The 26246-nt window shown below is 45.5% G+C and overlaps 1 protein-coding gene across 5 annotated transcripts in view; it reads right to left on the bottom strand.

Annotated features, from left to right (window-relative positions):
• Positions 1 to 26246, bottom strand: part of LOC135904583 (neural cell adhesion molecule 1-like) — a 695421-nt gene that overhangs the window by 295140 nt on the left and 374035 nt on the right. Inside the window, exon 1 of one of the 5 annotated variants that reach the window (XM_065435436.2) lies at positions 18071 to 18290. The exons of 3 other annotated variants lie outside the window; for them this stretch is intronic. In XM_065435436.2, coding sequence (XP_065291508.1) covers positions 18071 to 18239 — 169 coding nt within the window. In that variant the 5' untranslated portion in view covers positions 18240 to 18290. Of the gene's footprint in view, positions 1 to 18070; positions 18291 to 26246 lie in introns of those variants that run through there. One more of the 5 variants, XM_065435435.2, reaches the window with a different exon arrangement.

Below are 26246 nucleotides of genomic sequence, written 5' to 3'. Positions count from 1 at the left end.
TTAGGAAAAGAGACTCCCGAAAATGCACGGCCATCGCATGTGCGTGACATCCCGCCAAGAATAGGGCGCGAGGAAGACGAGGACGAATGCGCATTCCAAGTGTCAACCAGAGCCCACATGCGCTGACAACACAGCTCTTGTGTCACATAGAGTGACATATCGCCAGACTAATACCCGTTGTTGACATGCCTCTATATACAGACGCCCGTGCGTACACATCCTCCTGCCATGCCTTACGCATACGAATTCCAAGCTTGTAGCAATAGACAGCGCTTCCCTGTTTACATTTTATGAGTGGATTCCTTGCACCTGCAGGAACGTCGAACTATCGGCCATCACAATACGGCAATAATAGGCGCCTGTTGTGCACGTGTTGATGTTACAACAGGCAAATTTTCTCTCATTCGACAACCTTCTGCTCAAACAACCAATAAAAAGAAGCAGCAACAACACAGTACGTTCTGCAGTTTATGCAATTAAACGCAAGTCAATCACTCAAGTTAATTGAATATTACAATATAAATGAATAGGCACACGAGCACCTACGAAACAGTACATAGATGCAATACCACTTTCAGTAAAGATGGAGAATAATGTACTGAATGTGAATACAGGGATGCAGTGTCCCTTACAGAAATGAAAGAACTTGTTGCTTTAAGTGCAGTTAAATATTGTACCAAATCTCACACACCACTTTTTCTAAGTTTACTGGTATAAATGCAACAACGCGAGGTCTATTTCACATGATATGGTGACACGGCCTCCATCCAAAAACGACCTCTCTCTGGCAGAGAAGAAACGTGTCTGACAAGCATAACTGTTCTGAGGACTCGGACCAAGACACCGCTAGACCGGGGAAATTTTTCTCCCGTTGGCTCAAACCATTTCTCTCGAGTCAAGCTTCCGGCACCGGGGGAACGCTACGTCGTTTCAGAATTTCGCTACAGAACACCGTTTTCAACAAATGCACGTCCCGCATAATTTCGCATCCCCGTTCTCCTAACGCCGACGAGACAAGCATCAAGAAACAGCGTCGGGGAAACTGGAGAAGCAATCTCTATCTCTCTCTTTTTTTTTTGTCATTCCTCCCATTTCTTTCCCAAGTGTCCCGCGAGCGGAGTCTGAAGACAGTCAGAAGCCGCCTCGTTACCAGGATTAAAACATATGATCGAAGAGCAGTCAGAAGCAGCAAGAGCGGAACAGAAAGAGCGGCGCGCGCGCATCTATCTTGCTCCTAGGAGAGGAGCAGGCCGGAGCAACGAATCGGGCGACGGGACGCCCGCTTCCGGGCACAGGAAGCGGCGCATACGACGGCCCGTATATAACCACACCAGCCTCCCGCGACGTAAACAAGCCAGCACGAGAGAATATCCAGCATCATTCTCCACCATCCCTCAGAGACGAGCACGCGAGCGAAGAGCCGTTCGCACGGCGCGGAGAAAGCGAAGCGAACCGTCGAGAAAAAGCGAGTCTCGTTACATTTCATGGCTGTTCCTTGCCCTCCTCTCCGTCATGATGCAGGGAAAGCTTAATCGAGGAAACATGGCGGGAAAGAAAGCAACTGCAAGAACTCGGTAGATAAAAAGCACTGTCGGCACTTGTTGCATGTTCAGCAGATGCAGTTGAGAAGTTAACGACCGTTATACTTCAATGCTGCAGTCGCACTGAGAGGAAGTGCACCGGCACTGGAGGAATGTAAGCAATAGTAGAGAGAACGTCGCGTGGGTTTATTTAATACGCGAGCCATTCAAGGGAATCTATTGATCCTATGAAGCTGTCATCTTCACCTGGCATTGATGATATTATTTCCAAAGTCTTAAAAATACTAAATACTAAATACTAATAGTCTTAAATACTAAAATACTAAAATACTAAATCGTGTGTGATATTTTTCAACAGTCTTTGTCATCAGGAGGGCTGCGAGACGACTGGAAAGTGGATAAGGTTAGACCCGTCCCCCCCCCCCCCGCAAAAAAAAAGAAAGAAACAAAGATCCTCTATCATTATGTAGTAGTTACCATCCAATTTCTCTAACCAGCGTCTGTTCGAAATTAATGGAACGTGTACTTTACTCCCACATTGCTACATTCCTCACGTCTGTCAATTTCTTCCAGCCTAACCCACATGACTTCCGTAAAGGTCCAAATAGCTCTATTTATAAATGCAATAACCTCTAACTTCGATCAAAACATTCCAGTTGATGACCTCTTTTTAGGTTTCGAAAGGGCGTTTGACACAGTTCCGCATCGACGGCTTCTCCTAAAATTTTCACGCTTGCACCTTTATCCTCTTGTTCCAGAGTGCATACGTAATCTATTAACTAAAGAGATTTAAATTAAATTATGGGGTTTTACGTACCAAAACCACTTTCTGATTATGAGGCACGCCGTAGTGGAGGACTCCGGAAATTTCGACCATCTGGGGTTCTTCAACGTGTACCTAAATCTAAGTACACGGGTGTTTTCGCATTTCGCCCTCATCGAAATGCGGCGGCCGTGGCCGGGATTCGATCCTGTGACCTCGTTCTCAGCAGCCCAACACCATAGCCACTGAGCAACTACGGCGGGTTAATTTATTAACTAATAGACAACAGTTCGTGTACGCTAGCAACCATTCCTTCTCTAAAAGCCCCGTTCTTTCCGGAGTACCCCAAGGCACAGTCCTTGGGCCCCTTCTCTTCCTTACATATATTAATGGTTTACCCATTAACTTTCTTCTAACAATCACCTTTTTGCCCGCGATTGTGTCATATATCGCCAAATCTTTACTAGTACCGACAACCGCACCCTTTGCGAAATGATATTGACAATGTTACTACTATGTGCAACATGTGGCTAATGTCACTGAACACTACGAAGACTTTACTAGTACCTTTTCATTGGTGGAAGAATCACCATACTCCTAAATGTGTTCTCTGCAACTCGGAAATATCATCTGTGGAGTCATGCGAGTACATTGGCCTTACACTTTCTAGTAACCTTTCCCGGTCTTCTCATATTACGAACATCACTAACGAAGCCAATCGCACGCTTAGTTACTTCCGCCCCCGCAACTTGCGTTTCATACCCCCATCCTTAAAAATACTAACCTATCTAACTTTTCTAAGACCTAAGCTAGAATACGCATGCTCTGTTTGGGACCGACACCAAACAGCCCTTTCTAACATTTTAGAAGCAGTTCGAAACCATGCAGCTTGGTTTATTTCAGCTGATTATTCATACCACACTAGTGCCTCTCCGATAAAAGTAAAAGCATGAATTTCCAATCTAGATATAAGGCGTCACGTTTTTCGACTGTGTCTTTATCACAGATTTTATCATTCAGCTCCTAGTACTTCAGCCATCATTGCAACGCACCGTCAATCTTGCCGATTACGTCACGATAAATCTGTGTACCCTCCACCTGCCCACACCACTGTGCACCTTCATTTATATTTTATGAAGACCACCCGGGACTGGAATGTCCTTTTCGCCGACGCCGTGCACTATTACAATCCACATCATTTCAAGGCTGCCATTGAATCCACATTTAACTGAATGTGATCACGCATTGCTCATGTAATACCCCACACCGGGGCCTCTGAGGTATAAATAAATAAATAAATAAATAAATAAATAAATAAATAAATAAATAAATAAATAAATAAATAAATAAATAAATAAATAAATAAATAAATAAATAAATAAATAAATACGTAGGGGTCATTCATATCGAACTAAAGCACTCGCGCTTAATCCTATATTGTCTTTTTTTACCTTCCCTCGACCGTCTCGCAGATCTTCAACATTGCCAACCATCCTCATTCACGCTTTGCTACTTAAACTTGATACTTAAACGCTGCGCTTAATGTATGTGGTTAGTATAGAATCCATTCATTCGTAGTATAAAATTGTCGCTCACAATTGTAAGTCTGTGAGACATCCCGGAGCCTCACAAAAAGATTTTTTTTTTTTGCCATAACAGTGACTGTACCGAATGAGCATATTCCATGGAAGTGCCGAAACACCGTAAGCGTTCAATAAAGTGGTAAACTTAATTATGACTCTCGTTGCAGCGAGGGTCTTGCACATATAAAGCAAAGTTGCAGCTGCATTATTCATTGACCCATGAAAATTTAACGACGACATATTTAATCTATTTTGCTTCTGAAAACTTTGGTCAAACACAATTAGCTTTGAAACTGCCCTAATCTAATGTCGATCTATTGTTCCGGCGTAACTACATAGTCCTTAGCAGCTCGGTAATTACTCGCCTCTCTCTATTTTGCATTTCCTTTCGAGGAGCTCGTTGCAGTTGCTCGAAGGATCCAAGATGAGAGAAGCGCCTCTGAAGAAGCCAGTCTTTAAAGACTGTTATACAACACTCAGAAACATTCTTAATGAAAAATGAGCACAGGGAATACAGGACGTATAGCCATTAATCAGGGCGTAGATGTATTTATCGATCTTACAAAATTCGTGCAGCAGTCTTCAATCTATTGCTAGCCTACGCCAGCCGCTCTCCTCATTAGATAACTTTACAAATCGCGTACATCGAAGTGGCTCAGGGCACCCAAACAGTACGAATAACTGAACGGCACATGGAAAGTAGTCAGACTGATTTTTTTCAGCAAAAAACTAACTTCAGACAATTTGTTCGCGCATTCGCAGGAAGCCATCGCCATGTAACATTAAGCAAACCAAGAAAGCTGTATATTGTGCGATGGGCATAGAATATGCGACTAAGAGAACACCTGGCGGCATACAGTTAATCAGGAGCGACACATCGAGCCGCCCACTGTAGGAAATGTGGTTGTTATCCTGTATTGAAAGATACTCAGATTATCTTCAAGCGTAACAACCAGCTAAACTGTGAAATGGCAGAGGCCTACCACATAAAGAACAGAACAGATGACTGCACCAGCCACCTCTCGGCCTTGCTACATGATAAAGAATTTAACTTTCGTGGCAGTTAGACTTTCTTTAATTTATAACGTCGCCTTCAAGAGATTCAACTCGTCATACTTGACACGCATACGCAACCCCTCATACTCCATTTTTTTTTCGTGCATATATTTGTTTTCTTTCAATTAAATTTTACATTCGGGAGTGAGCGCCTCGTCCAGTTTTCCCTCTTCGTTCTCGTGCTTGTGTGCTTTTACAGCTTCAAGATTCAGACTTTGCTTAGGTGCTTTAGTTTGAAGGGTTTCGCTAACTTTGGGCACGATTTTCTAAACAAACATGTCGACAAACCCCTCCCCAGCACCGCGGCTCAGAAAAGCTAGCAGCTGGCGGTAGAATTAGCTAAAATACAGGTTTTCATTGCGTTAGACTGTTTCATCGATGATAGACAGCTGTATTTCGTAACACTTTTTTGGAGAATTCCGAGTACATTGGTTTCCATTCTAATCTCGGCTCTCATTTCATGGAGCTCCGTGCCCGTCGGTGAACAGGATATGTAATGGCAATCAAGATAATGCCGTTAATTAGCTTTTAGTAACTTTTAGTTGTAGTCGTTAAAAAAAACAACTACGTGAACCCATAAGTACTAACGTTTGGAACGCACATATAATGCACACACAGAAATGTAGAAGAGGCAAAGCCACTCGCTGTGTGCTTCGGGATAGTAAATAAAACAGAAGAGAGCTTGCAATGTAATGGCTTCAGACCGCCACTAACCGCTAGCCAGGCCACAGTTAAACCTTACCGAATTTCTCTTGAAAGAAAAAAAAACTGATCTGATTTGCATACAAAGTGTCTTATTGGTTCCTTGGCCAACAAGCGTTGGCTCGATGACCGCAACATCCTTCGTGCCGTCGAATTCATTGAGCGTAATCAAACAATTTCCAGGCCTTCGTATATCAGGGCGCGAGCGGCACAAGGACTTCAGAAATGAACACGAAGAAGAAGAAAAAAAGCGCAAGCACATATACACAAGATACTGAGTTGGTACTGCCGTTTGAGCCCGTTACAGAAATTTTCTTTTCCCTATTTCAGGCTCGCGATCTCATTCGGTGAAGCGGCTCTATTGTTTCTCTTTTGTCTTATACCGCGGCCCTCTTCCACTGCCAACGACGCACCTTAAGGCGCATAGGCGGGCGACTCCTTTATCCAGCCCTAAATGGCTTCATCTATTATTCTCCATCGAAGAACAAAGAGCCGGGGCGGAATTAAAGATGTAAGATCCCAGTAACAAGAGTTCGCAACGGATCTTGCCGCTCGTTCCGGAGCCCTTTCTTTATGCGGTTTCGTCAGGACCAAGCGCGAAACCACCCATCCCGGAGAGGGCGAACGTAAAAGGCAAACGAAACAATTTCGGGCGAAGCGGATGGAAACAAAACAAAACAAAACAAAAAAACACGAAGAAAGAAGCACAGGGAAGAACGAGTACTGGAAAGACAGCACATTGCGAACGAGTTTGCGAGAAAAATCCGCCATGGAAACCAATAAGTAGGCGCTACACGAGAAGGGTGCGGGAACGTCGTACACTCGGGGCCCCGGCCCACCTTCTTCTCGCTATTTGTCCGTGGCGTCTCGAAGCGGCGCCTCGAGCCTATATTTGGCAATAGCCGGGCGCTACAAATGAGCTAATTAGACGATGTCTGCAAGCACGTAGCCCGAGGGCCGGCGCTGTAACCGGGGGATTGAAGCAGCGCCAATAAGCTCCGCGCGACGTCTTGAGAACGAGCGCGCTTCAGCCAAGGGGACGGGCGGGGACTTACAGGATTTAGTAGCATCGTGAAGGCGAATCAGCTACGCGTCTGCGGGGAGTTCCTCCGTGAACATCAGCGCGAGTACGCGAGCAGCGCATGAGTCGGTGAATGTTGGCCTCTAGTTTTAGCGGGGGAGCGTGTTAGTGAGCAAACATGCGCGCTTATTTGCGCGCATGAAAGACGGGCTTGCTAGGGCACGTGATTAGCGTGTACGCGCGCGTGCTTGTGTGTGTGCGTGTGTGTGCGTGAGCGTGTGTGTGTGTGCGCGGTTCACCCTTTCTCTCAATTGGGTAGTGAACCGGATGAGCGATGGACAGAGCGAAGGCCACTTTTCAATTACTTAATGAAACCTACGTGGAACGAGATAAAAACTGTAGTCATTGTATTGACTTTTCTGCTATAACCAGCCAATGTCCTAACTTCTGATAGAAGCTCATGTGGCTCACTCGTCATACGTAGGGGCAGCGTTTGATAATAACGACACTTTAAGCGCATATAATTTTTGTGGATTGTAACAACGGAAATAAAACGAACAAGACAAATTTTCAGGGAGATTGGTAACAGTCTCGCTGTAGAGACACATTGAGAAGGCTTACCTGCCGAAACACTATCCGTCCCCATACGTTCTTTCCCTTCGATCCAGGGTGCACCTTTTCAATGTTCATTCCGATTGGATGGCATCGATTTCTTTTCGCCGAGGAGGCTTCTCTCAACCGGAATTTCTCCGTTTTTTCTTTCCTTTCTTGAGCCATAGCATGGCACACATAACAGAAGGCGTAATCTTCAACTGAGCTTGGTTCACATTTCTCCCCTTGCACATCGCGGCATAGCGGCATTGATGTATTTTTTTTCTAATAAAGCAGGACACCTTCATTTAATGCCCTTCACATTATTGGTTGTGAATATAGCGCCTTTAGGGAGAGCAGTTGCGCAGTGTCTCGATCACAGCATTGTCAAATCATGGGGGAATTTTCATCTTGAGTTACCTTGCATCAGCATTGGCTTTCTACAGACGTGCTTGTACTTCAATGTTACATATCTTGACGCTCTCATATTTTTGCCAGAACCTTCGCCCGTCGAATTTCCCTCAGTTCCCTTGATGCTCTGCCTCAACTGCGGAATGCAACGTATTCTCTCTGTTCTGTTGCTTATGGCTGATGTTCTTTTTTCTTCTAGCTCACTTGGCCTTTGTCTTCGGCCAAAAATACCGGCGATCAAACGTGTGGCCTCAGCCGTGGTTTCAACACTTTGCCATATAAATGTTTCAACAGAGGCGGCACAGGTCGCACTACTCGCACTTGGACGACGGGGCAGCTTTGATCGCTTCGCGTTTTTCACGCGGCTCCACTTTGCCAGCCGCCTCGCGATGGGGACAACCTTGGAGTTAAAATGCCTTACAACACTTCCTTCAATATCCTCATGGGAGCGCCCACTTTAGATGCACATATGTGAAGAGCCTGGCTTGATCATAAGTAAACTGCAAACGCTATTGTAGCAGGTCGCCCCAAGATAGAAAAAGGTGTGTAAGAGAAAAAAAAGCCAAAGCGTGTAAAGAACAAACAGTACAAGCTATAACAGGCTCCTATGTAAACCAGCATAAGCTCGGAATATGATAACTTGACATAAAACGTGACAAAAAAAAGTAATGGTGCCGTAGAAAAGCCAAGGCCATCAGAAAAGTTTTTCTCAAGGCAAATATTGTGTTTGTCCAAGAGGTCCTCCTACTCAAATGTTTGTTTGCAAATGCCAGGAGGCCAGTCTTGACTAGCAGACTAAGTATATCGGCATCGAATGCGTGGCCCCTTCTCACCCCTCCCCGCCCCTCCCGCCTCTCACAGCCACCTTTCCTTTTTATTCCAAAGTCCATCCCTGGTCCCGAGGACACACGAGTAGCGAGCGAACGACGAGGCCGGTACATAAAGCGAGCTACGTGAGTGTCTCCTCCCCCTCCCCCCCTTCCCCCCCCCCCTCCTGTCCTCTTCTTTTCTGTGGGATCAAGTGGCAGTGGCGCGGAAAGCGTCTCTGAGATTTTTCAATTCCGAAGTGGAACGGGCCCGTTTGAAATCTCACTTGAATTACTCCTATGCACTGCGCGGCGCTCTCACGCAGCAAAAGTTGGCAGGGCGAGTGGGGGAGTGCGCAATATCGAAGTCCGCCCCCGTTGCCTCCATTTTTCAGCCACGAGAAGGACACAAAAGCGGCCCTCCTCTGCACTATCTATGATCGCGCAGGGTAGTTTTCTTTCTTCCTGTCCTCTTTTATATAGTAAAGAGGGGGGTCAAAAATGAAAGGATGTTCGGTGCAGAACACGTTAGACAGGAAAACAGATACTCAGACAATTTTTCGTGCACCGAAAGAAGCATAAATTATAAGCGAGGCAGTCACTATATATCAATGACGGCAGGGAGAAAAAAAAATAAACCGAACGTCATGCGTCACAAAAGCACTGGAGTGATTCTGGACATCATCTTGCTTGGAAGAATGTGCTTGTCTTTTTTATTCTTAAATATTCTGAAGGGGAAACTCTTTCTTTAGTGCCAGTGGTCGCTGGCGAATAAAACCTTTTCTCCAGGCGTCTCAGTTGCAGACGTTACTGGCGTGCCGCAAGCGGTTGTCTTGGTTCATTCTTTTTCACCTTTCACTTGCACGTCGTAAAGCAGCGGTATCAGGTGAGGGCTCTATTAGGGGGCGCGAAAGCACGCAACGACATGGGCAGCCGGTATCCTTCGCTCGAGGCCTCGTGGTCATTTTCACAGTGCTAGTCTTGGAGAACTTTTCCGACGACGGATGGCTACGAGAGGAGTGCACGTGTCCATGATTCACGGATCTCTCAGACCGCCGAAAATGCATTAGGCTTCTACGAGAAGCAGGAATATTACCGGTATCATGCGCTCAATAAAATTCGCTTTGTGTTGAGGATGCCCGGTAAGAGGTAACGCGGCGAACGAGGTGCCACTGAAGCTGACTGAGATAGAGAACAAATGCTATGAGTGACGGATCTCTTTGGGACCTAATACGTCAGATAAAGAAGAAAAAAAAAAAGAGCTGAACATAATTGTGTGCCAAAGCTGTGAAAAAAAAATTAAACAAAGGTTGCCTGAGGCCCAAGAAAAGCAAAAAAATGGCCAGGCTTTGCTTGGTTAAGCCAAGAATGCGTTGCATATTGTGCGGCCGCGCAATATACGGCCGCGCGCGACCGCACCAGTTGGGGCCCAGCCTTTCCTCCGTGACGTCACGCGCCGGCACCCCTAGCGGGAGGAGCGGGAGTCAGGTGGTGGCTGCGGCCGCGCGCGACCGCGCGAGTTGGGGCCCAACTTTTCCTCCGGCTGTCGTGACGTCACGTCACGTGGTTAAATGGTGGCTGCCCGGCCGCGCTTAAGGGCTGAACTGAGTGATTGTAATATGCAACGCATAAAAGGAAGTCCGATCTCATACATGCGCGCAGACTGCAATTTTCAGACGTTCGGATTATTCCTTTGCTTAGGACGACGACGTGCACTAACCTTCCTGTGAAAGCGAGATTCTTTCCCGCACATGAATACGAAGATCGCTGCGCGAGGACGCGCGTGTTCTCGTCATCAGTCGTACATTATCTACGCATCAAGAATTCCCCGTCCTGAATGATATCTGAGGCGACCCGTTATTTGACGAACGACCGTATCGCTCAAACAATAGGTCACAGCAAGAGCAGACTTGTCATGAGAACGTTCGAAAAGCACTCGGAAGCATGCGAATACGGGGAAAACAAAACGAAACACGGACATATACGCCCTATATACCCAGCTCCGTGCGCTCGTATAGCTCAGGGTCGCTCAAATTGTTTGTTTGATCGCGACAGGCTAGCGCACGAAGTTGAGGCGCTCTGCTTTCGATGATGTCTGCACTTTTGAAAAATGCACCTACGACCTCCCCTCTTTTTCATCAAGCAACGTACCTTTACTCGTATCTGGCTGCTGTTTGTTTATTCTCGTCTAGCAGAACAGGAGGAGAGTAGCAATCGAGTAGTTCTAGCATACGAAGCAGCTGTTTTTAACTCTAATGCGGAGCGCTCGATCACTTGAATGCCTAAAAAAGTACCGGTAATTTCGGCAGCGTTCTTGTACTTAAGAGCTCGTAAAACTGTAGCTTGTCTTTCCTTTTCTACGTGTTAGTGAGGAATGCGTTCTCATTAAAATTCGCAAACGTTCTGTCATCGTAGGTTCTTTTTATTTGCTGAGATAACTCCAGTTCCCTGTAAGAGCAGCATAAGAGTGCGATACCAAAAACATTTCAGTGCGAACGCAGCAGTAGCAGTGCTAAAGAAAAAAGAAAGGAACTTGTACAGATGAACGAAGGTGCACCTCATTACACAGGCCGTAAGAATCATTAATTAACTTTTTCTTGAGCACATTCGTTACTTTTTCTTTAATATTGCTCTTTCTGAAAACTTGAACATATAAATATAGTGTTACCACTCCACAGTTACTGTTCCCGCATTTATTTGAATTTGGATCGGCCGCCTTAGCTGCAAACTTTGTCCGAAATTCGAGGGGCCGATTTCTTTTTATTCCGGGATTTGCCTCAATTAACAAAAGGCCTCAAATAAATTCTTGAATCCCTGTTTGGTGCATGTACTGCGGCAGTGAATTAGCACGCTTGTTGATTTGGCGTCGACTTGTTATAGTGAAAGTAGAAACGTCTCCCAACCCCCACCCCTCTCTTTCCCTTAAAGAAAAATATGTTAGAGGGAAACAGTGCTTAACTGCTTCAGCAGGAAATGGGCAAAAACGCGATATAGTATCATGAAATTTCTGGCAGGAGATGATCAAAGACTCCTTGGTGTAGCATGTAAATATGAAAAAGGGGGCCTGTTTTTGTCACACACATACACACACGTGTAGAGAAAGTGAGTGAGTGAAAAGATAATATATCTGCACAAACCAAATTATTATATTGTTTTAGTGCATCTTTAGGTAGTAACGCCGCTTCTGGAAACAGCACAGAAATAAATCTTTGATAGAAACAAAGCGGCGCCACCACATTACTGGAATTGAAATCTCTTTATGATTACTCGAAAGTTTTGCACTAAATGCTCAGTATGTTTGAAATAAACGACTCGAATCTATGAAAGAAAAGAAACAATACCGAGACAGGCTTGCGTCCTCACAAAATTGATAATGCTTGGCGATATAAAAGCACAAAGAAAGAAATGAACACATTTGCAAGAAACAGACTGGACGACACGCCGAAAGTTGAAGCTGCGAGAGCGGTATCATTTCTTATTGTTTAGGGGCTCCATCTTGGGGAAAACAGTTCGCCGAAGAAAGCAAGAAAGAAAGGACGACATCCAAAGAGGAGAACTTAGCGCTGGCTGTGATGACAGTTGCTTTGGATTCCGGACACGGAAGGGCTTCACTTTCGTACATTTTGCTGCACCGCAGCCTTCGTCACTTTGATAGATTTGATCGCAACAGACCCGAAGCAGTGGCCCGAGGCGAGAGGGAAAAAGAAGGTTTATTGAGAGAATTTTTACTTTTGATCCCACCCACAATGTGTACACTTTAATTCAACTCCTCTCTCTCTCTCTCTATTCCCATCCATCTCTCAATATTGTTATGTGGCGTCTTTTCACTTGGACTGCTGAACACCTAAAAAATAAATTCCCAGCTTTCCCACGTTAGCAAAATGTCAGCCTAGCAGCAACAAGGGAAAACGTGCTTCTCCGTTCCATCATTTTGCCCCAGTGAAATGCGGTGGTGGGATTTTTCCCCGACTTCCGGCATCATGGAGAGTTTTGTGCCTGTCATGCGACAAGGTTTCCTTCTTAGTTTTTTTTTTCTGTTTGTAGTGCAACTTCTGGAATCTTGGGAGACGAATCGTGAGGATATGGCAAAGCGCTATAAATGCGAGAGTAAAGTTTCATCAATTTCATGTCAGCGTCTTTCCTTCCTAAAAAAAAGTGCGATATCAGAAAGGATGCTGTCGTAAGTTCTCCATCTGTAAGTTTACTGAGCTTTCGAACCACTGGACACGTAGTCGATACCCGTCTAAGCATGGGGGATTGTGAGGGCAACGTCAAGTATACGGACCACGCAGCACTGAAGCATCACAACCGAGAGAACTCGAGGTCGCAAGATTAAATCCCGCTAAACGCACTTTCTTTCTTACGGTGAAAACGCGCAAGTTGCAATAATTTCTACGGAAAAGAAGAAAAGAAAAGATGCGCATGCACGTTACCGCATAACGATGAAAGAAACAGGGCTTGCATTCAGTATTAAGCTCTTACTCTACGATATTTAGTACGAGAAAATTTCAATCAATCCTGATGTTGAACATATCATTAGTGAAGGCGACCATTGAATGGCAAAAACCACTTACGAACAAATCCCTATATTCACAAAAGAGTTCTTACGGAAGATCTGCTCGTGCCAGCCAATGGAGATTTAAGATCTATTTCAGCCAATGCGGTCCGGTCTGCCCATTGAGCCATACGAACAAAATGTTTTGTCAATTCTGCCCGAAACATTGGAATTAGGTTTCAGATTGTGGTAAACCTGCAAAGAACAGACTTGGTTAAAGAAAAAAATGTACTTGTTGATACTTTCTTGCGTGCCGCCTGTGCTATAATGCCTGTTTCCCTGAGTTAGTCAGCGTTGTTTACAAAAAAAAAGAGAAGGAAAGAAAAAGCACTCACGATCTCAGAGTGGCTTCCGCTCTCACACATCGGAGTGTCAATACGGAGTCCTCTGTTCTGTGTTTTTTTTTTCAGTTGATTTAAAAGAAGCACACTTAGATATTATTTGACGCAAACTCCGTACCATCAAAATCTTAACAAAGAAGGCGCACTATTTTTATGTGCTTTCACTCGCGTACGGAGCTGTGTGTGTCCCTGAGCGTCATTTTACTCTTTTCTGCGCCTTCCTTTACTCGTGCACTGAAATTCGCAAATAGTAGTGATATTAGAGTGCATTCAGTGTTTTCAGGCGTTTTAGGGCTCTTGGCTATATTTGCATTGCTAAGGGAAAAATCCAGTGCCACACAAATGCGCCAACTTCCCCTTTGTGTTCCGAATAATAATAATAATAATAATAATAATAATAATAATAATAATAATAATAATAATAATAATAATAATAATAATAATAATAATAATAATAATAATAATAATAATAATAATAATAATAATAATAATAATTATTATTATTATTATTATTATTATTATTATTATTATTATTATTATTATTATTATTATTATTATTATTATAACAAAAAAGGCCTATGGGTTGTCCTGTGCGAAATGCAGTGAAGTTGTGACACTCATAACTTTAGTGCAACAAATACTGTTTGTTGTGTAATAAATTTGGAGACTGAGGCCACTGAAGTGCCAGCTATCCCAGTCATCCAAAGTTAACTCCAGCGACTGACAAATGTTGGTCCTAACTTCACTGCTTGCTAGAGGTTGAAAGTTGCGATCAATTATGCAGTTGAAACATGCATGGAAGCACTTTTACACGCGCTTTAGACGACATGCAGACTTTCGTGCTTTATTTTTTTCAATTTTCAGCCTTCACATTTAGTTTATTAACACGGAGAGAACTAAACTATATAAAACAAAACAAAAAAGAGGAAAGACAAAAAAGCGAAGAGCACTTTCGAAATTGAAGCGAGGCCGGCCGAAACGAATGTAATTTAACAATTCATGCTTGATGGTTACAAGAAGCAAAAAAAAAAGAAATCAATGGTAGCAAACCCTTCATTTGGTGATGTTCGTCTTTCTGTTGCACAGAAGGACGAACTCAGTCTTTAGCAGAAGAAAGGAAACGAAGAAAATGGTCGCACTAAGTGACGTGAAAAAAAAAGAATACTTTCTCGCACGTTTACAAAAATGGGATAAGAAAATATGCGAATTCCGGATATGGCTACATAGGTATACGACAAGAATATTGTCAATCTGTGTTATGTTTATAACCTTTAATGAAAGATTCCTGTACCGCAATCAGTGATTCAAAGGTGATGACCTCCCCTCATGGCTGGATGGACGGATGGATGTTATGAGCGTCCCCTTTGGAACGGGACGGTGAGTTGCGCCACCAAGCTCTTGCTATTATACTGCCTAATGTCCTACCTAAGTTAAACAATAAAAAAAATTAAACACTGTGAACTCCCACACCCAAATTTTCTGATCCCCTATTACTAACTGTGCTTTTGTACGTCTCCGTTTTTTTGTCGTTCCCCTACTTTTCGTCCACCAATCCTCAATTCGCCACGTACTAATCCCTATTGCGGACATGTTTACTTTACCACTGCTCTCTTCACATTCTAATATGCTCCATAGTTTCCATAGCTTTACCGCTTATGGCGGCCGGCGCTTCGTGCGCCCCCTAGTGGGCGCTATGGACACGGAGTTCGTGCACTGGTGTATGCACGGCGAAAGTGAGGGTCTCTGTGATTGAGTTCGGCCCCCAGCGATCACCCAGTCCTTACCGGTGTCACAAAAAGCACCGGCCCATACGGCCGAATATAGAATTTGAAGCACTGAACACTGGCTAGAAGTATTTGCTTGCCGCACATCAGATTCGAGGTGTCCGGTTGTGAGCCCTGACAATAAGCTGCACCACTTATTTCTTTTTGTTCAGAGAAAATCGACATAAACGACGACTTCGCAAAGTATTCTTATAGTGTTGTACTGAAAGACGCCTCGCAATTCTTGCAACCAGACCAAAACCAGACAATCGGTTATGAAACTCGATCTGATAACCGGAAGCCCTGGTATTTGCAATAGGTATTCGGTGTACAATCGATATAAAGACTAGACGTATGTTACAAAGGGATTGTTGTTTTGCTCTTTTATCCTTCTCCTTTCATCTTGACCAAGGAACGTCCAGGCTCAGTTCAGAATGTGCAGCATGTGCATACTTAGCTGAGCCAAACATCACTTCTATTTTTTTCTTCTTTTCATAACCTATTTGAGGATCAGCCAATGAAATGTCCTCTGCTTCTTCTTTAAGGTGAATTCGCCAAAGATGGCATTCATAATATTTGGTGATATCACAGAGTGCACCATGACGCCGTAAACGGGATTTTACATACAGAGGAGACTGATACGCAGGAAAGAGCAAACGAGGATAATGAAGAGCCCCTTTACGCAAAGGACTAGGGTGAAGGTCGACAATTTTATAGCATTATATGTGCAATGAACATAGCAGCGTCCTTGCAGATATTATAGCTGTCATATGTCGTGGCGGCTCGGTGGCTGATGACGTTCTGCTGATGAAAACGAGGTTGCGAGATCAAATACCGGGTGTGGTTGCTTTATCCTAATGAGAGTAGAACTCACATGTACTTAGATTTGACCGAACAAACAACAAAATCAACAGCTCTCGTTTCTCAAAACTTAGATTGGGTTTTCACATGTATGCGAAACGTGCTACCTCACTGAATGCCACAGTGCCTTTTTTTACTGATGCAGCTAATTGCTCATGCATGCTAGAGCGCCTGCCTCACGCTCCTAACAGCTTCGCTTCACCACTATCATTATTCTTTAATCGATAAATAATTTGAGCCACCGGAAAAACTATGGACTTTTAGGTATAAAATTCTCACACCACTTTACAAAATGGTCTATAGGTTCTGTAGATAGCTTTTGCCTGTTTCAAAGTACTTGCTCGTGTCTTTCTGTAGGAGCAACCCCTGTAAAGAAAGCCGTTTCATCCATGACCCATTTACCAGATAATACCATTGCGTCATTGATAATACGTCCTTATTAGTCCATGACGTTATTGGAGAACGGAAGGTATGCCGCATACATATATCGGATATTCGCTTTCCGCAGGCAGACTGCTCGTCTTTTCTTTAACTAGCATAATCACGCAAGCGGATGTTGGTGCAATGGCCATGAAAAACATTTTCTAGTTAAAAACCCTGTTGTAGTCAGCACTATAGCAACGTTACCAATATTAAAAAAAGTGATTATTGTCATAAATATAGCAGTAGAAAAGTAAGTCTTAATTAATCGATATTCTAGTATATCTAGCATATAGTAAGAGTACAATGTGTGCTTTCTAAAGGTAATAATTTATTCCCCAGTGGTAGAAACAAAATTGAGAAAGGTGTCTCGCCTTTCTCTGTCGCGCGGATAATACAAAAGAAAGGATGTGTCAAAAAGCTCCTTCTGAGGACTGGCGAGCTTCTGCATATTAACCAGGCAGAGCATACTCCCGATGTCAAAAATGTGAGCCATATCGTCAAAATATCTCGTGTTAACTATATACATCACTGATATTCCCCTGCGTTTACCATATACAGCTTTCCTGTACTGGCCCAATCTATGATCTATTGCACTTCCTAGGTAGACATCTAATGTAGAATCTAAGTCATAACTACTAAGATTCAGAAACACCCATATTGTGTAAATTTATTCCCATTAGGCATTTGTTCACAAAATATGCGAAACTAGAGACTTGAGTGACCTTAACTCTAGACGAAATTTGTGCAGTAACTTGGTGGTTCACCGTGGTAATTTGCCTTTATTTGCAAAATCACTAAATCCAAGTACGCTTTCCCTACCTTCTGAGTTAAAGAAATATGAGTAGCAAAAATGAAATGGAACATATGCTGCTCAAGTCTGGCATGCTTTGTTTTATTCGGTGCCTGCTATCTGTACAGAACGTGTCAGATGCTCCACTAGAAAAAGATAAAGAAATAACGAAACAAAAGAAAAAAGAACAAGAAAAAATAAAAAATAAATCAGTCTAGATGTGCCGAATAAACATATAAAATACAAACATCGGCATATAATGACAGATCAGCTGTTAAGTGAAATTTTGGCAGAAACGTAAGATGAATAGAGCCTCAGCGCTTTGGTGTCACCGAATGGTTGTCAAGACACAAAGTAGCTTTAAACTTCGCGTAGAAGACTTGACATTAGTGCTGCAGCAATGCGGCAGGAAGAACAAGTAGCAGCGAATACATTACGGCAAACGCTCTTTCTTCGCTATCTAATAAAACGTAGAGGAAGAGAGAGAATCGACACCAACGACTTTACTTTCGTGGCACTTCGGGCCTACGGCAAATGCTGACACATGCTGCAAAGGGCTCTTGTTAACTGCATGTTTGTCCGGAAAGCCAAGCGCACGAAGGGCACTGCAGCAACATGTGCTTCCGCTATGACAGCAAACGGGCCGCGATATAAACCAGTGCGGCTGAACCACTGCGAATGCTGCAACTCCCTCACCATTCTCACTGTCTCTTCCGCCGATCGCTTGTTTCAGAAGGGTGCCGAGCGTGGGCTGCGATCCGTGAAGGATCGTCGATATCGCAGCCGGATGGGGCCGACAGTTGTCGGATGCGAGCAGCGGATGCTCGGGAGAAGGGGCATTAAGGGAAACACGCGGGACTCACCGAAAGGTTGCTCCTTGGTTGCCGGGGCCTGAATGAGGCCTCTGGCACGTCGGTGCGGGAGCGACACGTCCTCAGAGTACGTCGTAGTCGCCACCGCTGCCAGGGACAACAGCGCGAGCAGACATGGGGAACACAGCGCTCGCATCGAGACCGACGCCACGACATCCATGAGTGCTGTCACCACCGCCCGCGAGGGCTGGACGTCGAACAAGCAAAAGCAATCACAGAGTCGCCTGAACGAAGCTCATCATCATCATCGCGGTTATGATCGTCGTTGCCGCAATCTTGCACCCCTCTTCACGGGAGCATCGCGCGTGAAGGGAGAACTTTTTGAACTGGGTTCAAACAAACTTTTCCCCCCGCCGAACTGTCGTCGTCTAAGTGGACAGGGCAGCGAAGAAGTTGCCTTCTTTGTTTGCACACGCGGCGGCACTAGTTCCATACATTGGCGGTCTGGTAAGCACTCGCCAGGCAACGGTGCGTCCAGCTGCAGTGGCGGCGAGGGAGATCGCGCGCGCGCGCGCGCGTTTTTTGTCGCTGGAGAATCGAATGCGGAGGCGATGCGAGGAGAAGCGAGCGGCTGCTGCTTGCCGAGCTGGCTGCTGTGCGGCTGCGGCGCGCGCGCGACACTTGCCCGCGACGGCGAAATATTCCGGCGGCGCGCTGGGGTGCGCGCCGGGGCTCTTCGCGTTGTCTTCTCCCGCTCTCTGCTGCTGTGCGACCGACGGCGCTCGCGCATCGGCGCTCGGGCCCGCACCCCCCCCCCCCCCCTGCCACTCCCCCCCTCCTCCTGTGCCGATCGATGCTTGAGCCGCAACGCGGCGAACGGCCGCCGCTGCCTCGGAGGCGCCACGGTCCCGCCACCGGCACCCGAAACCTTTCTTCTTGCCTTCACACGCCCCGGCCGCGATGGTAAAAAAGCACCGGGCCTGTTTGTCTTAATGCCTCTAGCTGCGCGAGCCCGGAACGCGTCACGGGCGCTCGACCCCTCTTCCCCCATTCTCTACTCGCTGTCTGCCCTAGATGGCGGTCTGCCCCAGGGGCCGGGGCGGTGGGACATTAGTTATCCCTAAGTGTCCTAATCCCCGGTAGGGATCAGGCTGGGGGGAAGAGAAGGAGGGGACACATCGGCAGGAGCGACTAATGGACGCGTGCTACGAGCACGCTGCGGTGGCTTCTCTCTCGTGCCCTCCTTGCTAGCGTGTACCCGTTGGCTCCCGTGTGGATTTACTGGATGCGATTGTTTGGCAATATGCCCGGCAGCGTTTCTTCCGGGCAACGTCTCAAAGGTCGTCCCCCGCCCGCTCTTGTTGGTCGTGGTTCGTGCGGGCTGGTCGTTGCACTGCGACCCGTTCAGGAGGCTTCCGCTTGTGCAATGCTGCGCGCAGTGAAGAAAGCTCGCAGACGGCCGTCGAAGGCGTAAAATATAAAGAGGAGTCCATATTAAACTAAGAAGAAAAAATTGCGCCGGATAGCAGACATGAAAGTTTAAGAACGTAACCAGCAGTTTCCTAGAGAACCCAGCTATATGCATGTTAAATCATTGCCATTATTCGAGAGTTAGTTCGAGCAATAATGTAAGGCGATCGGCATGGGGAGGCTTTGTTTCATTTGCAGCGGGTACGAGGAAAGGAGGAGCAGTGATCGAGGACTCGAGTTCAGAGGATCAAGTTATTCTTTGTGATCTACGTTTTCTTTGTGTCTGTTTTACTGCCTTCGCGTTGCTTTTGAATGAATACGTAAAGCGGAAAGCTAAGACCTTATTCATAAGAGGCTCTCACGCTCGAACTGTCCGTGAGATAAATTTCAGCCAGTCCTGATGCTGGACGTATTTATAGTGAAGGCGGTCAGCCAACAACAAAGAGCCCCCCCTCACGGAGGGCTTCGGGAATTCGGCCCCTGAAGGCCTGATCCATATATATATATATATATATATATATAAAGAAGGGAGGGATGTCAACAAGTCAAGAGTCCGGTTGGCTACCCTACGCTGGGGGAAGGCAGAATTGGAAGAGAGAGAAGGTAGAGAGAGCGCGGAGGGGCATAGCGGCTTGAACGGACAGAACAACAGAATCAAATGTGCTCGTACAAACCAGATGTTCTCAGAAGGCAGATAAGTACCTTCACTGCCTTCTGAACCGATGAACGGTGGGGACGGTGGTTAGTACTGTCTGTTGACTCAGAGGACGATCATCTAGTTTCCCGAATGCGTTGGACATAGACTGTCTTCGTGCTTCAAATTTAAGCCAGTGGCGCAATAAGCGATCAGTGTTCTCCTCACACCCGCCTGGTCCAGTATTCCCGTAAAAGTTCTTACGCTAGAATCGTTCATAGGGACACATGCCACCCATTCATGATATCGGACATATTGGCGAACGTAGCCTACAAATGGTAAACAGCATTTGCGCAAGAAAACCTTGATGAATTCATCCACAGGGCTCTACAAATGCAAAACTTCACTTAAGTAAGAGCTGTACGAGATTGGCCATCGCTGTGGCAATTGTTTCAACATGACGCCCGTCGCAATGTGGAATTACTGGACCTCTAGGCGTCGGGTAATAAAACTTTTCGGTAAACTAGATTTTGTGGACATGGTTCCTGAAGATCTGTGAAACAAATGTGGGAAAGGAGGGCTTTCTCGAGCTTCACGTCTCGAGAGGCAAGTTCGCCGTTCGAGAGTTATTACATTGATTGCCTTGTTTATTTATTTATTTATTTATTTATTTATTTATTTATTTATTTATTTATTTATTTATTTATTTATTTATTTATTTATTTATTTATTTATTTTACCTCCCAAGGCACCACACATGATATGAGAGACACCGTAGTCAAAGGCTCGGGACTAAGTTTCACCAGCTGTGGCACTTTCTTGTGCGCCAAAACCACGGTACAGGAAGGATCCATCAATCAATTTTGGCCGCTGCAGTATAGAATTGAGTTGCACACAGCGAAAATTTAGTTTATAGATATATGCGAAAATATTTACAGTGAATACATTGTGTAAATATTTCTTTAGGTCTTCTCGAAGTGTGCTAGTCAGCGAGTCTCCAAATGCAGAACAATGTGGGGAACAAAAGACTCTCTCATTTAAAATACATACTAGCACTTCCATAGGCACACACGTTTATTTTTTTCCCCTCATTTTTGGTTTCCGTTAAAACACCTGATATGTCTTTTATAGGTCTCAATAATAATAGTATTTCCTAATTACTAAAATACTACATCCATGCATTCATATTTGGCGATGTCCTGTTCCTAATATTTTTAGTATATAGGTAACTTCACTAATTGGCGTGTGTCTAACTGCAGAAAGCGCAGAAGTTGCTGTGGCTGTTTCTTTGTTTAAACTGTTAAAGGACGTTTGAGAAAATGTCTTTATTGCCGCAGTGTTTTCATATGACCTATTATGTACCTTTATTCATTGCCGAATTTAATATTTGTTAACAAGGTGGCCGCTTAGTAACTGAACATAGTTTTGTCGAAACAAATAAAATAAAGGACAACCGGTCTCTTCTATTCTGCGTAAGATATGAATTGTTCAAAGGTTCAAAGGTGCTAACTTACAAGAACATGTAAAATTCTCAATGTTTCAAACTCACTAATTTACCAAGAGTATACAATAGCTTCAGATGTTATCGTTAATTACACAAAATTGTTCCAGGAGGAACTCTGAACAGAAAATTTGAAAAATGAAACCCTCCTTTTCGTTTTGTCTGTTACATTCAGGACCTAATATTCCGGCATATTCCTACTGTCCGTGAGCCCGCATTATGTAGCACAGAAGTTGTAGTGCTTGAACATATTTATTTATTATATTCTTACTTCCTTCCCAAAGAAGTCATAGTTTCTTTATTTACAATATTTTTACTTCTCTGTCAGGGGTGACGTCTTTAGACATTCTTTTTTTTTCGATCTATAAAACAACGGAATGCTCTTTCGCTTGGCATTGTTAACATTGAAAACAATGATGCGTGTTATCGCGTTTTATGTATGCGATCATTTGTTTCTTGCTTTACAGTGTAACCTCCCTGCTGTAATACCCACATGGGCGATGCAGGAATGTAATTAATTAATTAATCATAACTACACGTTTTTGTCTCCCTTCTCAACTAGTCAAAGAAACATCAAACTAATTTTTGACGGCAAAAGAAAAGAGATAATAAAGAAAAAGGCAAGATAGACTTCGGGATGGCGCATTGCGAGCGTGCCTACTGAAAAATGGACTAAAATATTATTCCCCCCTCCGCCCGCCCTCACGAACTAACACTATCCTCAATTTAACTCAAGAGCACCTCAGTAACAGCAACGAGAATTTCTCCGACGATTCATATTGTGTAGTGTATTTTATTACACGTTGATGAGAGCACAAAGGGAGAACACGAAGCTCCCAAGTGCCCGAGGCGTCGCTCTCGTTTCACGTGTGAAGCACCGCCTAAGGCAATATTATTAAACGAGGACGACGACAGTTTGAAACTCCTTGACACGTTAAGCAGGCGTCGCTCAAGGGTGGGCGCCACCGTCGTTGCCGCTCATCGACCGCCGTCTTAAAGCAGGTACACGCGAATAGCCGAGAAACAAAATAAAAAACAAAAAAGCAAGAAACAAGAACGAAAAGAGCTTCGAACGAAATTCTTCTCGGGCGAGATCGCACATCCGGCCGCCGACAGACGTTGACGAGGAGCCGGCCCCCGTGCGAGCCGCTGGCACGAGTAACGTTACGTTCGGTGGAACGCCGATCGTCGTCCCGCGTCGCGACAGGGAAATCGCGAGCGCCGCTCGTACGGCGAAAACACGCGCGCGCCGAAGACATCGCTTTGAGAAACCGCACGGTTGGCCGCGCCGCTCAAGCCATCATCCCGCGGAACTGCGGCAGCTCATTTTGCAAGACGAATGACGCGCTGCCCGCGAGGCACGCTGGGCTTCCTGCAAAATTCCGCGGCGCCGCTCGCGCGCGCGCGATTTCGGCTGCGACGTGCAAATGAGATTTCCCCCTCCTCGAATTCCAGCTGCACCTGCCGCTGACAGTGAAGAATTTTCTCGCACTCGACAGTCTTATTGGCTCTCTATGCCAGCGCGCCACGGCCTTAGACAGACTGGGCGGAGACGCGAGTAACGAGAGCGGAGGCGGCGCGACGGGCAAGGACGAAATTTGCGTGAGAATGGTAGCACGGCGCCACGCTGTTACCTGCTCGCACGCCCATGTGTCGTGGCGCGTGGTGCCGGAGCTAGCCTCGGGGGAGACGGCGGGGGGAGATAGGAGGGGGAGGGGGTTGTCCCGTGCGCGAGTACGCGGCGCCAACCTAGCGCACGCTTCGAGGGAAGCACAGTCAGCGCTGCGAGAGCAAATGAAGGGTTCGAATGAACTGTCTGCCTGTGCAGCCTGGGGCGTCCGTTGGCAATGCGGCGCCTTGGAACAAAGTACTTACCGCGCTCAAAATCTGGAGTAAATGAGGAAGATTGGAGCGCTCCTCGACAGGTCGCCGAGCGAGAGCTAGGGAACAATTTAGTCACGTTCATCAAAGAAATTCTTGATGGCAAATACGAAGAAGCCAAAGCCCGGACTTTGGGACCCCTATTCGCAACTTTCACCGACTGTAGGGGGCGCCACAACTTATCCAAAGTGGCTGTCGATCTCGTGAACACCTGCGCAGAGGCATCGCTGCCTGCGTTGCTTTGGTCTCTGGTTGCTGCCGCTGGCCCACTGTAGAATCATTTTGCATGGCACTGCACCTACCATTCAGGAAACAGCTCACGTTTGAGTGCATAATGTCACACTTATGGGCCGCCACGGGGTCACGAATGCGCTGCCTCATAGTCAATAAATCAGGAAAAATCAATGACGCATTGAGCCAAGCACCTCACTTTCGATCTCCATCGAGCCCAATTGGAATCTAATTTATATCCCAAATAGTTTCCTTCTGCAGCTTTCGCAAACGAGTCAGTCGCGACCCACGAGTTTGATCTCAATCGGACTTCATCGCGATGGTAAGTGCCCGTACGATAACGATCAGATGGCGCACTTCTCATCGCGATAGAGACCACACAGTATAGAATTCCTCGATCGCGACTGCTTCTCAACAGCGACCGTAAAGAGCCTCAATTACACAAACGAAGAATACGAACATTCTTTAGCAAATACCCTGGCTACACGTATGTGAACGTGAGACTGCCCAACGGGTGATCGAGTAAGGTAAATGCGGGGTTTTGCGTGCGAGAACAGGCTTTCCGATGCACCGGTTCACAGCCCATTGGTTTTTTTGTCATTTGTCCAAAAGAAAACTATGATGGCTTACGACCCCTCTTACAGTGTGGTTTCGGCCCAGAGCACATGCGCTTGCTCTTGTACTTCGTTCCCATTTTTGAAACGCCAAAGTTCAACGGTGAAGTTTGAACAAAACCCTTCGCAATTCGCTTTCCGCACGCGCAAGGAGTAACGAAGGACAGCGAGTGACACGAGTGTGTCATCGTGAGTGAGTGAGTGAGTGAGTGAGTGAGTGAGTGAGTGAGTGAGTGAGTGAGTGAGTGAGTGAGTGAGTGAGTGAGTGAGTGAGTGAGTGAGTGAGTGAGTGAGTGAGTGAGTGAGTGAGTGAGTGAGTGAGTGAGTGAGTGAGTGAGTGAGCAGCTGTTCTAGCGGGTTCATTCTTGAACCTTTTGTTAGGCCGAAAACTACACTGTGGAAGTTGCGATAGAAAGCATAAAAAAAGAAAAAGCGAATGTGTTTGAACCTTTTCTACCAGGTGAGTTACATTTAAGAAAAGGAAAAGAGAAAAAAAAAGAAATACGAATAAAAAAGGAAACAAGGCTGGTTCCCGTACGGGAGTGGCAGACCGCAGGTAGGAGTTACTCTGCGGAGGAGTTTGACTCTCGTGAAAAAAAAAATATCAGCGTTAAGTCGGACTAAAATATCCCCTCCTTGTACGGTAAACGAAACAAAGAAACAAATTTGCCTGCCCTCAGATGAAACCACTGCCACAGAATGCTGGATTACGTGCCTCGAATGCTCGGGCCTCTGTTCTGACACCATACTAAAGAAGAGACGTCCACGCCAAAGTTTACACTTTCCTCTGAGTGTGATCAGCTAGACAGAGTGCGAGCGAGAGTCGATAACAAAGCACAGTTGTCCCATGGGCGCGACAGGCTTGCCAATATGTATTCAAATACGAAAAGTTAAACGGGCGTGATTTTCAGCATTTTTCCAGAGGCGAAGATAAATCATCTGTCATTGCGCGAGCAAACAATGGCAAATAGCAGCTGTTTCCGTAAACACCGGAGCAGGACACGGTAACGCGGTAGCCAAAGATAAATTGTTTGTCGAAAAACCAAAGGAAATCCTTCCCGATGCGCTTGAGCAAAAAGTGTTGACAAGCTCGTCAATCTCCACTCTTTCAGTTACATTTAGCAGAGCCTATGTGTGATTAAGCGAATAATGTGCTCTGAATGTCGAGAAAAAAAATTAATTACGAAATAACGAAGCATTATTATTTAAGCAGAAGTAGGTACCCATTGCCACACGGTAAGCTTTGCAGAGCCCAAGCGGTCACATTACGTTTGCTACAGACTAGAACATACCCAAGTCCAGATTTTATTAATAGGATCTATCCTGAGAGCGAAACTCAAAACAACTGTAATAAGTGCAATGGCATCATTACTCTTGACCACATGCATTGGCAGTGCCCCGCGGTCTTCACAGACTGTGACAAGGAAGAAGAATGGTGGCGGCAAATGCTACACAGCGAATCACTCTCTGACCAATTACGGGCAGTCTAGAAGGCCCGCGATGTGGCTGAAGGGCTCGGCCTGGCAGTCCCAACGTGGGAGCGGCCCGCGTCAACCTATGGTTGACCTTCAGGACCAAATAAAGTTCATACCATACCATACAGTGTTTTAAGTGCAAAAACCACGATATGATTATGAAGCACGCCGTAGTGGGCTACTCCGGAAATTTGGACCACCTGGGGTACTTTAACGTGCACAATTGTCTAAGTACACGGGTGTTTTCGAATTTGCTCCCATCAAAATGTGGCCGCCGTGGCCGGGATTCAATCCCGCGAACTCGTGCTCAGCAGCCTCGATGAATGTTGATTAAGCAGAGATGCTGGGTACACAGCGACAGAACGAATGAAAAACGTCGACCCCGAGGACGACGATGCGCATAGTGGTATACTACTACGGC

The sequence above is a fragment of the Dermacentor albipictus genome, chromosome 4 (genome assembly GCF_038994185.2).
Source record: "Dermacentor albipictus isolate Rhodes 1998 colony chromosome 4, USDA_Dalb.pri_finalv2, whole genome shotgun sequence".
Classification (NCBI taxonomy): domain Eukaryota; kingdom Metazoa; phylum Arthropoda; class Arachnida; order Ixodida; family Ixodidae; genus Dermacentor; species Dermacentor albipictus.
Note: the sequence above shows the minus strand (reverse complement) of the source record. Positions and strands in the feature narration are given on the sequence as shown.